This window comes from Saccopteryx bilineata, chromosome 1 (genome assembly GCF_036850765.1).
Source record: "Saccopteryx bilineata isolate mSacBil1 chromosome 1, mSacBil1_pri_phased_curated, whole genome shotgun sequence".
NCBI classification, from domain to species: Eukaryota; Metazoa; Chordata; class Mammalia; order Chiroptera; family Emballonuridae; genus Saccopteryx; species Saccopteryx bilineata.
Genome location: NC_089490.1, coordinates 96,344,340 through 96,359,035, shown reverse-complemented (window position 1 = coordinate 96,359,035; position 14,696 = coordinate 96,344,340). Strand labels below are relative to the sequence as shown.

Below are 14,696 nucleotides of genomic sequence, written 5' to 3'. Positions count from 1 at the left end.
GGCAGGGTCCCGCCTGGCTTGTCTCCAGCTGGCCCCAGTCTGTTTTCTCTCCTGTTCAGAGGAAGAGTGCGAACAGTAGCCCTGCACGTTTCCAGGGAAGGCCCTTGAGGCACTGAGTGGTTTACAAAACACCTCAGCCGAGAGGGTGTTTGCTGGCTGTTTCTCTGCAGGATGGGAGTGGATTTCGGCAGAAACAGTCACCGCCCTCCTTAGAACAATTCCAGTGGCCTCCGCCGTTGGCACCTCAAATCTGGCTCAGATTTCTTTCTCAGCAGAGACAAAAGGAGAGATTTGTACCCCCATCTTGCCCTCCAGTCCTCCCCTCCAGCCCTGACCTGCACATGGCCTCCTAGAGTGACTACAGCTGAGGGCCTGGCAGAACTGCCAGCCACCAGAGTGCATCACGGTGGCACCTCTAGCTTGTGACCCCTGCCCCGCCCCCTGGGCTTCTGTCTTCCACCACAGGCGATCCTGCCAGCCCAGGCCAGTTCCCAAGACAAGACGTCTCCACAGAAGCAAGTCCAAGCTGGAGCCGGCATCGTGCCCTCTTGGGCTCGGGGTAGAGACATCAGCATGTAAGAAGTGCAAACCTTCAGTAAGCATTGGCTGGGTGCCTCTGGGTCTGCAGCAGTGTGTCCTGGTCAACATCAAAGGCAAATCTGACTGAACTTGGCTTAGAGGGTCAAGTTCTGGCTCCCGGGATCTGCCCCCCTGCCCACCTCCCTAGTTCATCCCTCCCCACTCCCCATCTCCTGTGTTACTGGTGGTTTCCTGAGTGAAAGCCGCACCACCCACTTTCACAAACTGACCCTTCAGAGGCCTGAGGACGCTTCGAAGAACCCAAACCTCCTCAGAGACAGGTGAAATAACCATAGTCTTCCAGATTTGGAAACTGAGGCATGGAGAGAGTAGAGAATTTACTAGGTCAGAGGTTTAAAGAGTGTGGTCTCGGGACCCCGTACAGACTCACAAGATCCTTTCAAGGCTCCGTAAGGTTAAAGACCATTTTCGTAACAATACTAAGATGTTATTTGCCCTCTGTGCTCTAAGTCCTTTTGCAAGTGCACAGTGGAATTTCCCGGAGTCTGTGACACGTGATATCATGACAGACTGAGTACAGACACAGACAAGAGGGTCCAGCCAGACAGTGAAGAGACTTGAAAAACCATGAAACAATGCCATTCTTCTTCCTAAACATTGCTTTTGTTTAGAATTTATTGTTATGTTTATTCAAAGGATATCATGCCTGTAAATTATAATGTGTTTATTATTTTTAAATGAGTTAACATGATTTTGATGTCTCAGTTTTAACATCTAATGTAGTAAATATCAATAGATCTAACAGAAATAAAATCTCTTTGGCGTCCCCAGCTGTTTTTAGGAGTGTAAAGGGATCTTGAGATTAAACCATTTGCAAACTACTGAAAGGGTGACCACACAGGACTGAAACCTGGATTCTGTCTACAGACCAGCTACCTGCCACCAAACCACAATTTACATGGCCTTCCATGCCTTTGAGGCACCTGCCTCTCCCCGCTGTGTTTTCTCACAATCAGATGAGAAGACAGTGTAGTTCAGTGGCTACAGCGCCAGTTTTAGAAACCTGGTGGCACTGGAGTCCCAACCCCCTTACTTCTGAAATATGAGACTTTAGGAAAATTATCTCACCTCTCTGTACCTGTTCCCTCACTCGTTAGAGAGGGAGAGTGTGGAAGAGGTTGAAAGTCATCCAGGATCTATTCTTCCATCTTTTCTCAGTCATAGGACTCTCAGTTTTCCATTTTCCCCAGACACACAGCCACAGGGAATAAAGACTCCATTTCTCAGCCGCCCCTGCAGCCGGCAGTAGCCATGACTAAGCTGTGCCCAACAGAATATAAGCAGAAGGGTCTGTGCAACTTGCAGGAAGTGTTCTCAGAAAGAGAGGGTGCTTCTTCCTCAGTCCCCTCTCTTCCTGCTGCTAGGATGTGGCCATGCTGCCTAAGGCCTGAGCTGCCCTCTGGGACCATGCCTCATGCTCATGACAACAGAGAAATCAGAAGGACCCTGGATCCTTGCACCATGGACGGGGTCCTGTACTGGCTTTGGACATCCCACCCCGAGCTTCTTTATAATAAGAAAGAAATACACTTCTACGATGTATATGCTGTTGTTACTTTAGGTGTCCTGTCACGCACAGCAGAACCTACTGCTAACATACACAGCAATACCTACTTTCAATGATTGCTACAAAATAAAATTAAATACAATTACCCAGGAAGATAATTGAGCACTTATAACTATTATCATTGGCCCACTCTCAATATTAGCCAAACAGTTCAAAAATGGCTTCTCCTCGGCTCTCTGCTCATCACTCTGGCAAGGTGACAAAAGGATGCTCAGCTAATTTGCACACTTCCAGCATCTCCCTGGCTCCAAGGCTGGGCCTCGGCTCCTCTGTCTTCCTTTATCTCTTGTCTGTGGAGCTGAAGCTGGCAAGAGCGCTCCAGCCCCAGCTCCATCAATGCATGACCTCACCCTGCCTGGGCGAGCATGCAGACCCACTTGTGGACTATCTTAATCACATTTTCAGTTCATTAGAGAAGGCCAGGCCTCTCCCCTGGGGATGCCCTGCCAGTCCAAGGGAGAGGGAGAGAAAAGAGGCGCATCTCCCCCACAGTCGTGATGCGGGAAGGGGCATGCGAGAAGAAAACGCAGTAGCAAGGGAGCTGAAGCTTAGCTGTTGTGTTTGTTCCCAAACAGCTGACAAAAGGAGAAAGGGGGCAGGGGGCATTCCTAGGACCCAGAACAAAGCAAGGAGAGGTTACTATACAAAGTATAAGATTGTTCAGCCAGGCCCTGATCTTTCCAGCCCTGGTGTGGGTGCCCTGCGGCTGCCCCTGGAGGAGGTGTGGAGGCGCCTGGAGCCTGCGCTGGTCCAAACTGGTGGGCTCAAGAATTCATCCCCGAGGCAGGGCATGTTTCTTATTGGTCAGCCTGCAAGGATTGGGGGGGGGGGGTCCTGAGTCTATTTATAACTTCTGGCTGGCCTGGGATTCCTACCCACATTCCGAGATCTGGTTCACAATGACCCCCAGGGGAAGTTGGTTGCTAGATTTCCACCCAATGGATGGTTTCTGCGAGTTCAACATTCCTCTCACTGAGATAATTGGGGCACAGCCCTCAAGAGAAGTGGGGCAAGTGGATATGTCCCAGAAGTCCCCAGCCCTCCAAAGGACCCTTCTCACCCTCTGCCCTGGTCTCTTGGGAGGCCTCTGAGCATTCTCATGGATCAGGGCAGAGCTCAGCTGGCTAGGAAGACAAAAGCCAAGTACTGGCGCTGGCTTCTCAGTCGGGGGTCTGCTGAGCTCTGGGGATGGAACCCTCCACCCTTCCTGCTCCAGGGAGGAAAGACAGCGAGCTGATTCACAGAGCCGATTCCCCTGAGCCTCCATTACACTTCCCACTGTTCTGGCAGTCCACTCAAGATAGCACGTGTGTGGTTCCCTTTCATGGTTGTTCAATTTCTCACATGTGTCTTGGCCTTTGAACAGGATTGCAAATCCGCCTCGCACAGTTTTGGCATCACCCACATCATACAGCACATTTCAGTAAAGACATACTAGGGGGCACCATCAGACTCTTGCTCATTCTTGTCCTCACCAGGGGGAAGGAAAAGGGAAAGAAAGGCACTTAGGAACTATTTTGTTAAAGGATTTTGAGATAGTTATGTCAGGAAACTGAAAGCTTGAGTCCTTACTGACAAACCCTCCTTCAACGGTTTGTCAAATAGGCACCCGAAAAAGCCAAGTACTGCTTAATTTGAGGGTAATCTTTGAGACCTTGCAACAGCCACAGATCCCTGCCGTAAAGCTGGGCCTCCAAAGGCACAGTGACCACGGTCACCCCTGCCCACTGCAAGCCCATGGGCTCACTGTCCCTTCCACTGCTTTGCATTCAGGGGAGTAAGTTTTCTCTAAAGGAAAAAGGGTACTTACTCAGTGTTGGGTAAAGCTCTTTTTATTTACAGAAGGAAGGCTAGGATGCAGAGCAGGGTCATAAGTATGTGAGGACACAGAGGATCGAGTGAAACCAAGGACAGCACCCTACATTCCTGGACCTCAGCAAAGCATGTATAGTAAATCCTCACTTCTTAGCCTACATGTGACTGGAGACTTGAGAGAGCAGTTCTCACTCAGTAACAGGGCTAGAGTGTGTGTGTGCATGTGCATGTGTGTGCTGGTGTTCACACCCCAGCTCTGAGTGAAACATCAGTAGGACATAGTGGGTGGGCACCCTGTCTGTAAAACCAGGCCAGGTCACCGTGCTGTCATCTGACAACTCATTCCTCTGGGGGTTCTGAGCTACTAGGCTCTTTCCTTGAGATTCATTGACCTTCCCTAGACCAGCCTCTCTGACCACAATCAGTCTCTCTATGAACCACAATGATGTTACCAAGCAAATAAATGGAACAAAAGTCTTCTCAACCACCAACAAAAATCTACCGTAGGCCAAACACCCAATTAAGTGAATGGAAGAGTCAGGGAGTGGGAGTAGGATGCCAAGAGTGGGCTTGGCCCGTGAGCACCCCAGCTCTGCCAGGGTACTCAGCCCCTCTGCCAACCCCTGAGCTCAAATCACCTCCTTCCAAGCCCGTGAGCTCTCTCCCAACATGACTGTGAGCAGACACAGTACAAAGACCCGGGCATCTACTTTGCCCAAATAAAAGGTTTGAGCAATATTTCATGAGGACATGAAGAGTGAATTGCATTATCCTCAACAAAATGGGCATTTTGTGTGCCTCTTTGTGCTATTAAGGAGACATGTTATAGTCAAAGTACACACAAGTACTTGCAAATGTTAGCTTGTGTGAGACAGGTGACTTCCTGGAGGGCAGAGGATGACAGGTGAACAGCTTGCTGTTTCGGAAGAGGGCGAGAAGGAGAAAATGTGAAGCTATGAACAGCAAAAGAACAAAAGGAATAAGGACTGTGTTCAACAAATAAATGCCCAATGTCCAGTTCGGAGCCAGTGGGAAATAGGCAATCTGGAACTGTTCGTGACTGATGGGAGTGCAGCTGGATGGGAACTCCTGAATCAGACCTGGAGAAACTAGACCAAAAGGATCTATCTGGCTTCCCCCAGTACAGTATTCCAGGGCACTGAAGGAGGGCATTAGCAGCTAAAGGGGATGAAAAAAAAAGGAGAGATTTATCGAGGAGCCAAGTTGGGCTGCATAGGCCTGAGCTCTTCAAGAGAGCTGGAGAGAGCTTAACAAGAATGTTTCAGATCTCTTAAATCAAAGTTACAGCATCACCTGTCTATCAGGACAGAGATTGTGGAGAGCATGCATGCAGTGGGCAAGGGGCTGGACTTGGTAGCGTCTAGCATCTCATTCCATTCTGAGTTATTTAGGTCTATTTCTAACATTGATGAAAAGAAATTTATTCAGCTCCCGCCACCTGCCTGAGGTTGATACTGCTGATGGATGACTCGCCACTGGGGTTGAGTAATAGCTGGTGCACTCAGCCTTCTCAAGAGACACTGGGCACCTTGAGGACCAACTCTGTGGAGGTATAAGGGGAAGCCTGTGAGGTCCAGAGGGATGAAGTATCCTCACATTCAGACAACAGTGGCTAAAGCAGGAGATGGCCTTCCCACTCTGAGGGAGGCGATCTCAGAGGAGGATGGTGGCAGGGACTATACCTCCCAGTGGAAGCGAGGCCAAGGTCATGGGCATCCGGTATAGTTCTGCAGGTCATTCAGTGCACAGTGGCGGCACGCCCAAAGGGCTACCATTCACGTCACAGACACCATAGATGTACATACACATTCTGTGGACATTTATAATGTTTATGATGGCAATTTCCCAGCAGATGGTGGTAAAGTGGCTTCAGGAAGGGCTGCCTTTCTCTAATTAACAAGGGCACTGTATGGACTAGTCCAGCCTCCCAGAGCCACGGTCTTTGCAACAGACAGCAAGATACAGACAAGATCCCTTTGTAACCTTCAGGCCTTGCTGACATTCTCCAGAGAGACAAAAAAATAATTTTTTTTCTTATTTTAAAGGCAACCTAAGGCTCTTTTTAAAATGTTCACTGTACAGTAGGGTTGTCTGCAAAGTAACATCAATTATTTGAGCACTTAGAGCTCAGAGTTTTTTATTACCAGGCGGTGCCCTGAGCTCCAGACCCCAGCAGTCCTGCCCTGTTTGAAAAGCTGAGAAAGCTGTCCATTTGCATGCACTCAAACAGGCCATTATCAGTCCCAGCAGACAAGCTCTGGGTTTTGTTGGCATAACAAGGAAGCAGTCATCCCCTGGGTGGAAGTAATATGACCTGGTTCTCAGAGTGAGCTGACTCCTTGCTACCCCCTTGGAAGGACAAGGAAGCACCAGAGAGGTGGGAGAAGAGGTTCTGGGGCCGGTGCTCAGGCACAGTTTATAGGTCAGTGACTCCTCCCCACGCAGCACTCTGCTGCTGCAAGAGGCTTTGGAGCCACACTGGCAAATGCGAGTCAACAATCCCAGTTCCCAGAGCTGACTTCTGAACAGAGGCCCAGTGGGACTAAGCCAGCAGTGAACCCTTCCACGGATCGCGTTAATAATCTCCCAGGAGAGGGGCCGCGGTGTTTCCCGGCCAATGAGGGCGCCTCAGTCACAGACAAACACAGCCCAACTGGCTAAGACAAAGCCAGGCTTCTCTTCCGAGGTAAACAACCTGAAACCTGGTGGCCTGAGCTTGGAGGAGCTGTGCCTTGGGAGGTCTGGCGTGTTTGGGGGCCTCCGCCCAGCGCCGAGACCTTGGTAACCAGTTTTTTAAGCTGCTCCCAGGGCACTGGTTAGTGAGGACGTTAACGCACCCAGGAGACAAAGTGAGTAGCAAGCTTGCAGCTGGAACCCCTGAATAGGCACCCAGGGAGACAAACAAGGTTTCTGGTGGGTTCTCCCTCCCTCTCTTTATCTCTGGGAGACCAAGTGCTCAGTCTCCCTCCTCATGGGCCTTGGTGTTAGGTTTTCCATCTGAAAATCGTTTTCCATCTGAAAATCCGGCCTTTACTTCCCACCTCCTGTGAATAAATGAGATCACTCCACTGTGCTCTGAGGGTGGGGGCACATTTGTTCAGCACCAAGTGGCCTGTGTTTGCAAAATTAAAAGGTAGCAAAACCACCTGACCAGGCGGCGGTGCAGTGGATAGAGCATCGGACTAGGACGCGGTGGTCCCAGGTTCGAAACCCCGAGGTCACCGGCTTGAGCGGGGGCTTCACCAGATTGAGCCCAAGGTCGCTGGCTTGAGCATGGTGTCACTCGCTCTGCTGTAGCCCCCGGTCAAGGCACAAATGAGAAAGCAATCAGTAAACAACTAAGGTGCAGCAACGAAGAATTGATGCTTCTCATTTCTCTCCCTTCCTGTCTGTCTGTCCCTCTCTGTCCCTCTCTCTGGCAGCAAAACCTACATGTCCTCAAAGCGTTGATTCCATTTAAAAGGCACATACACGGTCCAACATACGTGGTCCAACCCTATCTCACCAGCTGAGGTGTCCCACCCTGATCTCAGCCCGGCCTGGAAACATTAAAGGGCAGGAGAGGTGAACATCAGCCAAGCACAGGACTATAAGTTTGGAAATACGAGAAGGAAATGATAAGGAAAATAAAAAACAACTCCCTCCTCGCCCTCCTCACTGCACAGGACTCTGTAAGGGCACTAAGTCTGGACCCCACCTGCTTACCAAGCATCTCTAGAAGGAAAGGGGGCCTCTGTCGCTCACCACCCCTCAGCGTGGATGCTCAGCACCTTGCTGTCTTGCTAACCTTGAGCTGTGCTCAGCTCCCCAAAAGGAATGGGGTGATAATTGGGAGGAAGGAGGGAGAAAGAGTGAACTGGGGAGCTCATGCTGAAAGTGCTGTGTGCTTGGCCTCCTCCTCCCGCCCTCCTCGCAATGTGGGGGTGCTCCAGTGAGGACACAGAGGGGGGACAGACGCCAGGAGGTCTTCCCCACCCGAAGTGCCGTCCTCCCAGCAGCCCACACCTGCAGAAGGTGGAGGCAGAGTGCAGTGCTGCCCACAGCCTCCCTCGCCTATCCCAGTCTCTCCAAGCAAGCCATTCCAGTTCGGGGTCAGAAAGGGAAGCTCTGAGGGAGAAATTGCTGCTAACTAGCTACTATACAGATAGAAATGACACTGTGTGTGGGGGGGGGGGAGGGAGTGCCACCAAATACTGAGTCTCAGGGGCGTAGGCACACACAGGGTAGGAAGAGGCCATGTGACCACAGAAGCAGCAAGGGGAGTGATGTAGCCACAAGCCAAAGAAACACTGCAGCCACCTGGGCTGAGAGAGGCAAGAGGGGATCCCCCTAGAGCCTCAGAGAGAGTGAGGCCCTGGAACACCTTGATCTTGAACCAAGGAAACTGAATTCAGCCTTCCGACCCCCAAAACTGTGAGACAATACATTTCTGTTGTTGGAAGCCATCAGGGTTAAGATCATTTGCTACCTACCTCAGCCTCAGAAAACTAGTACAAAACTCAAGCTGGTCACCTCCACCCCTACCCACATTTCTGGTGATGTGTTGGCCCTCCTAATTGTGCTCTGAACTATTACTGAGTACCTAAATAGGAATTGTTTTTTCTATTGGCAGAATTTCAGACAGGAAGCTGGTAATGATGGTGAAATTTGGAGACGAGAGAGACAGCTATAAAGAACTATAAAGTAGGAAAGTAAAGTCCCACACTACATCAAGTCATTGGACCAGACGCATTTTAGAGTTCCAGCACAGATTAGCATTAGAATTAGAGTTAACCAGACTCTAGCTACAGCTGGTTTTCAGGAGGAAAGGGACCCATGAGAACCCTACATCGAACAGCCAGAGAAACCCACAGAAGTAGGCCCACTGCTCCCCTAGGTAGAGGACCTGGGACCAGATGTCCCTCTGCCTCTTAACTCCAGAAGTCCCACACCATCCAGGTCACATCCAGCCTGGGCTATACCCACCTTCTGCATTTCCTCAGAGGAGACGTTGCAAGGGCTGCTTGGAGGAGATGACCTTTTGCATCGCTGTTCTCTGCTGCTCAGGGCCCAGGAGTTGGCAAAGTCGTAGGGGTCCGAGGTCAAGGTCCCTGTGGAGAAAAGTTTCAAGAAAATCAAGGCACAGTTATACCTGATCCAGGCTTTCTGAGTGGAAACTCTAAGTCTGTCATCTCCTGAACCAACTTCCATTAGATCCATACATGAGAATCCAGGGTGAAAGGATTTGGGGTGCAGCACTCAGCATAAACCACCAAGCTCGGGCATCGGAACTCAGCCAGTGCTTGGTGTGGGACAGCAGGATGGATGGGCACCATGAGGAAGATAACATGGAAGATGAGGAACGTGCCCATCTATTCCTGCTTCTCCACACCCTTGAACACCACTCCCACCTGTGCAGAATGTTCTCCTCCCCCTACTGCCTTGATTCCACTCTTCAAGATGCAGCTCCTGAACCACTTCCTCCAGGAAGTCCTCCTGAACTGACTCTGCTTTCTCTCTAGCTCTTTAACCTGGTTTGGGTGGACCCTTTCTTTGTGCTCCCACAGAACCCTGGTCATCCCTTTATCTAAGCTGTCATCTTCCTTTGTGTTGGCATCGTTTTTGCTTCTATTCAGCCCCCATTTAACCCTGAGCTCCTTACTCTAGAGCAGAGGCTGTCTCTTCTTTATTTTTTATTTTTTATTTTTTGGTATTTTTCTGAAGCTGGAAACAGGGAGGCAGTCAGACAGACTCCCGCATGCTCCCGACCGGGATCCACCCGGCACGCCCACCAGAGGGCGATGCTCTGCCCATCCAGGGCATCGCTCTGTCGCGACCAGAGCCACTCTAGCGCCTGGGACAGAGGCCACAGAGCCATCCTCAGCGCCCGGGCCATCTTTTGCTCCAGTGGAGCCTCGGCTGCGGGAGGGGAAGAGAGAGACAGAGAGGAAGAAGAGGGGGAGGGGTGGAGAAGCAGATGGGCACCTCTCCTGTGTGCCCTGGCCAGGAATCGAACCCGGGACTTCCGCACGCCAGGCCAACACTCTACCACTGAGCCAACCGGCCAGGGCCCAGAGGCTGTCTCTTCCAAATTTTTATCTGGCAGATTATGGATCCTCAAAATGCTTTCGCAGAATGAAGGTAAGGATGGAACGTGGAGACTAGCCCTCCAATGACTGCATGCCCCGTACTCTCACAGCATCTGTGCCTCCACACTTATATCAGTCATGCTCCTGCCCGTTACGCACAGCGGGCTCTGAGAACCTCTTGGGCACATGGTGCACAGTTGGTATCTGCTTTGTATCGCAGCCACCAGAGGCACCAGTAACACGGCTGAATCTGCATTTCAAAAGAACTTAATGCAGCATCGAGGCAAGCAGCCTTCTTCATAGCCATCTCTAGAAGAGCACATCATGTTTCAAGGTCAAATAATGTATCTGGGAATAGAAAATACACTCTCCCCAGGGAAAGAAAAGAAAAGCAGAACCTTAGAGATATAGTCAGTTTGCATCGGAGGCGTTGTGAGCAGTAAAAACTGTCCTGCCACAGGTAGGTATTCCTTCCTTATCCCCAGAACCTGTGAATATTTTCTTTGTAAAGCAAAAGATGTGATTAAATTAGAGATGCTGAAAGGAAGAAATTATCTTGGATTACCTGAGTGTGCCTGAGATGCAATCACGTGTCCTTAAAAGAAAGGCAGAAAGAGAGCAAACAGAGACTCCCACAGAGAAGGTGATGTGAAGACGGGGCAGAGGTTGGATGATACAACCAAAGTCTAAGGTTGCCAGCAGTGGTTGGAAGAGACCAGGCGTGATTCTCCCTTAGAGCCTCCAGAGCGAGTACAGTCCTGCCAACCCCTTGATTTTGGACTTCTGGCCTCCTGGGATTGTGAGAGAATATATTTCTGTTGTTTTAAGCCATCAAGTTAGTGGTAATATGATGGTAACTGCAGGAAACTACTACATGGAAGAAGTCAAAGGGAAGGGAACTTAAATTTGTGGAGTTCCTGATGTGCGTTGGGCGTTGTGATAAGTGCTGCTCTCTGGGTTCTTGGTTATTCTGTGCCACACAAGCTGGCTCACTTTCTAGTATATCATATCAAGGAAGAGGCAGAGAAGAGGCTTTGTGTTGGGTGGGAAATGCTCTGGAGAGAATCTAGACCCCTAGAGTCTGGTCTCAGTTCTCCTTCTATCGCCCTGTACGATCTGGTGCTGATCCCGCCATGCTTCTGAGCTCAATTCTTCATATGTAAAATAAGGGGTTAGACTGGATGACTTCCAAGATTCTTCCTTAAAATGACCTGTCAGATGAAACTCTAAGAGCTTGATCTGAAATGAGGCATACGAATATCTAACAGAATAACAAATATTCTTGCTAACAGAAAAGTCTCTGGAAGCCAAGGTTAAAGCTTAGCTATGCTGACTCCCATGTGTCAGGAAACAACGTTAGCTGTCTGAGGGCAGAAAATGTTTGAGTCTTACCAACCAAATAGGACTAAACTCACAGTATTCTGAGGTTGATTTCCAAAATATCACCAAAGCCCTGACTTTGTGCCAATAAGCACCACCTTCTCCCTAACAGTACAGGTCCCATTTTTAGTGTTTTAAACCTTAAAGCCTCAAATAAGAAAAAGATATCTTAGGGCTAGGGGTTACATTTCTTAAAATACAGCAGATTTTAAAAATCTTAAAACTGTGCCACTGCAAAGGGCAAATATCCTGTTGAAGCCATGGTTAATTTCATACACAAAAAAAGTACAGGGAATTACAAAAAAAAATGAATGAGAAGGAGAAAAGGAAGGATAAGAAAAAAAGTTGAAAAATGGAACTGGCAAGTATGACTTGATATTCTGATGACAGGGTATTAGAGTGAGGGTGACAATCTTGTAAATCAAGGGGTCTGAGTTTTAATGGTGCTGTGGAGATGGAAATGAGTCTTGGGGCTGCATGACGTGGGCTGTTAGGTTTGATTCCCTTTTGCGAAGTTGGACTCTTGAAGTTGGACTCTGCACCCTCCACAAGAAAGTTGACAAGAAAAAATCTGCTCTGAGAAACAGGGAAATAATAAGTTTGTCTCTTGAGTCTGGGCTCTGGTTAGGAGGAGAAAAGTCTCTTCTGAGAATTTCTAGTAGTGGGAAAGCCTTCAAGTATAATTGAGATTCCAATTTATACTTCTCGTGAGATTCAGTAACTTCATATAAAAAAATTAACATAAAACACCTCTGAAGATGAATTCACAATCCAAAATTATGAAACATAGAAAACAGTCCACTTTAAGCATAAGTAAGCAGATATAAAAATAGTAGATAAAGTGTTTGTATAGATGCTATAAAACAAATATATTTAAATTTTTTTATAAAAAATAAATTGAAATTTGATGAAAGATAAAAATAATAAGATAAAGTAACAGAGTTGAAAAACATCCGGTTTTACCTTCTATAATTACAAATACAGCTAATGAAATAAAAAGAAATCTCAATTTATAGACCAGACATCTTTCGGTTAGACAGAGTTCAGAAAGAATTAGCAAACTAGAAGATAGATCTAAGTAGTGATGTACTGATAAGCCAACCCCCTCCCCTGCCCCAGGGGAAGGAGCAAAGCCCTTGTTTGTAGGACTTGTGGTTTCTGTGGTATAAATACTCTCACTGTGGCCAGTTTCAAGCAACCAACAGAATGTTACTGAATGTAAGTTGCAAAAGACACATATGATTGGTTGGTTCTCACTAGCCAGCACGAGCACACTATACAAAAGACAACAAAGAAGTATAAAGAGATAGAAAAAGGGAACAAAGGTAAAGAGGTAGATGAAAGGATGGAGTAAAAATATCCAACAATAGAAGGAGAGAAAATGACTGAAATTTTTTAAAAATCTGGTGAAAGGTAGGACTCATCAGATTCATAAATCACCTCAAGTCTCAAACAAGATAAAAATCAAATAAAATAAAACAACACCTAGACACAGCATGGTGAAATTTCAGAATACCAAAAACAAAGAGGTGACGTATACATAAAGATAAAAGGCATATTAGCTACAAAGATATAACAATTAAACTGACAAACATACTTCTTAACAGCAACAATAAAATTGTATCTTCAAAGTATGATTAGAAATAACTGATGTCCTAGAATTCTATACCTAGCTAAAAAATCACATAATAATGTGGAATGTTTATTTCAGTTATCACTATCAGAACCTGAATAAAGAAATTACTAAAAAGTTTTTTCTAGAGAAAGTAGAAATTGAACCCGGAAAAAAAAGAAGAAGAAGAAATTATGAGCAAAGAGCCTGTTAAACTTAAAGACATATCTAAAGAAGCACTGAGTATGTAAAACTATAATAACAATGCAAATTTAGTGGTTATTTAAACAAAACAAAGGGTGAGGCAATGAGGGTGGTAGAGAAACAATTAGCTTAGGAAAAGCAGTAACAGTAGAAAGCACAAAATAAGATGGTTAGCATAAATTCAAAAACATCAACAATACAATTTAATATAAAATAAATAAAAAGAAGCAAAACTTTACAGTAACAAAAAAGAAAAGATTAGGTTACATTAAAATAATAATAATGTGATACAACCACACATCTATTAAAATAGCTAAAGTATTGATACAAAAAAAATGAAAAGAAAATAAGATGACAATTACAAATGTTAGCAACTGTAACATATATTGCCAAAAGAAATGTAAATGCTACGGCCACCTTGGAAAACAGTTTGGTAGTTTCTTATAAAATTAGGCATACACTTGTCATATCACCCACTAATCTCACTTCTAGATATTTATTCAGAGAAATTAAAACATATATCTATACACACACACATACATTATACATGAATATCACCTTTTTAGGATGGCAATTATATAATATATATTTTTTAAAAGCAGAAAATAATGTGTTGACAGGATGTCAGAAATTGAGACTTTTGTACACTGTTGGTGAAAATGTAAAATGGCATAGCCACTGTGGAAAACAGTAGATGGTTCCTCAAAGAATTAAAAATAGAATAATCATATAACCCAGCAGTTTCACTCTGGGCATATAGCCAAAATAATGGAAAGCAAAGTCTGGAAAATATGTTTGTACACCCATGTTCGTAGCAGCATTATTCACTACAGCTAAACATGGAAGCAACCAAGTATCCATCAATGCATAAATGGGTAAGCAAAATGAGGTCTATATAAACAATGTATATTCAGCCTTTGAAAGGAAGGAAATTCAAACATATACTACAAGATGGATTAACTGTAAAGACATTGTCCTAAGAGAAATAAGCCAGTCACAAAAAGATAAGTGTTACATAATTTCATTTATATGAGGTACTTGGAGTAGTCACAATCAGTAGCATAGCAGAATGGTGGTTACCAGGGCTAGGGTGAGGGGACAGAGGGGAGCTATTGTTTAATGGATAGAGTTTCAGTTGCAAAATAACGAGTTATGGAGATGGATGGTGGTGATGATTAAATGTGAATGTGCTTAATGCCACCAAACTATATGCTGAAAAATGGATAAAATGGTAAATTTTATGTTATTTTACCACAGTAAAAAACATGAAGAAAAAAAAACTCTAGGAACGGTTATAGTGACTTTAATGACAATTGCCAAAACCTGGAAGCAACAAAGCGTCCTTTGACTTGTGAATGGATTACCAAACTGTGGCTTCACGCTCCTCAACAATAAATAGGAAGAAAATACTGATACATGTAACAATATG

The 14,696-nt window shown here is 46.3% G+C and overlaps 1 protein-coding gene across 1 annotated transcript in view; it reads right to left on the bottom strand.

Moving 5' to 3' along the window:
- Positions 1-14,696, bottom strand: part of VWF (von Willebrand factor) — a 151,649-nt gene that overhangs the window by 122,342 nt on the left and 14,611 nt on the right. Inside the window, exon 6 of the mRNA XM_066261638.1 lies at positions 8,969-9,093. Coding sequence (XP_066117735.1) covers positions 8,969-9,093 — 125 coding nt within the window. The remainder of the gene's footprint in view (positions 1-8,968; positions 9,094-14,696) is intronic.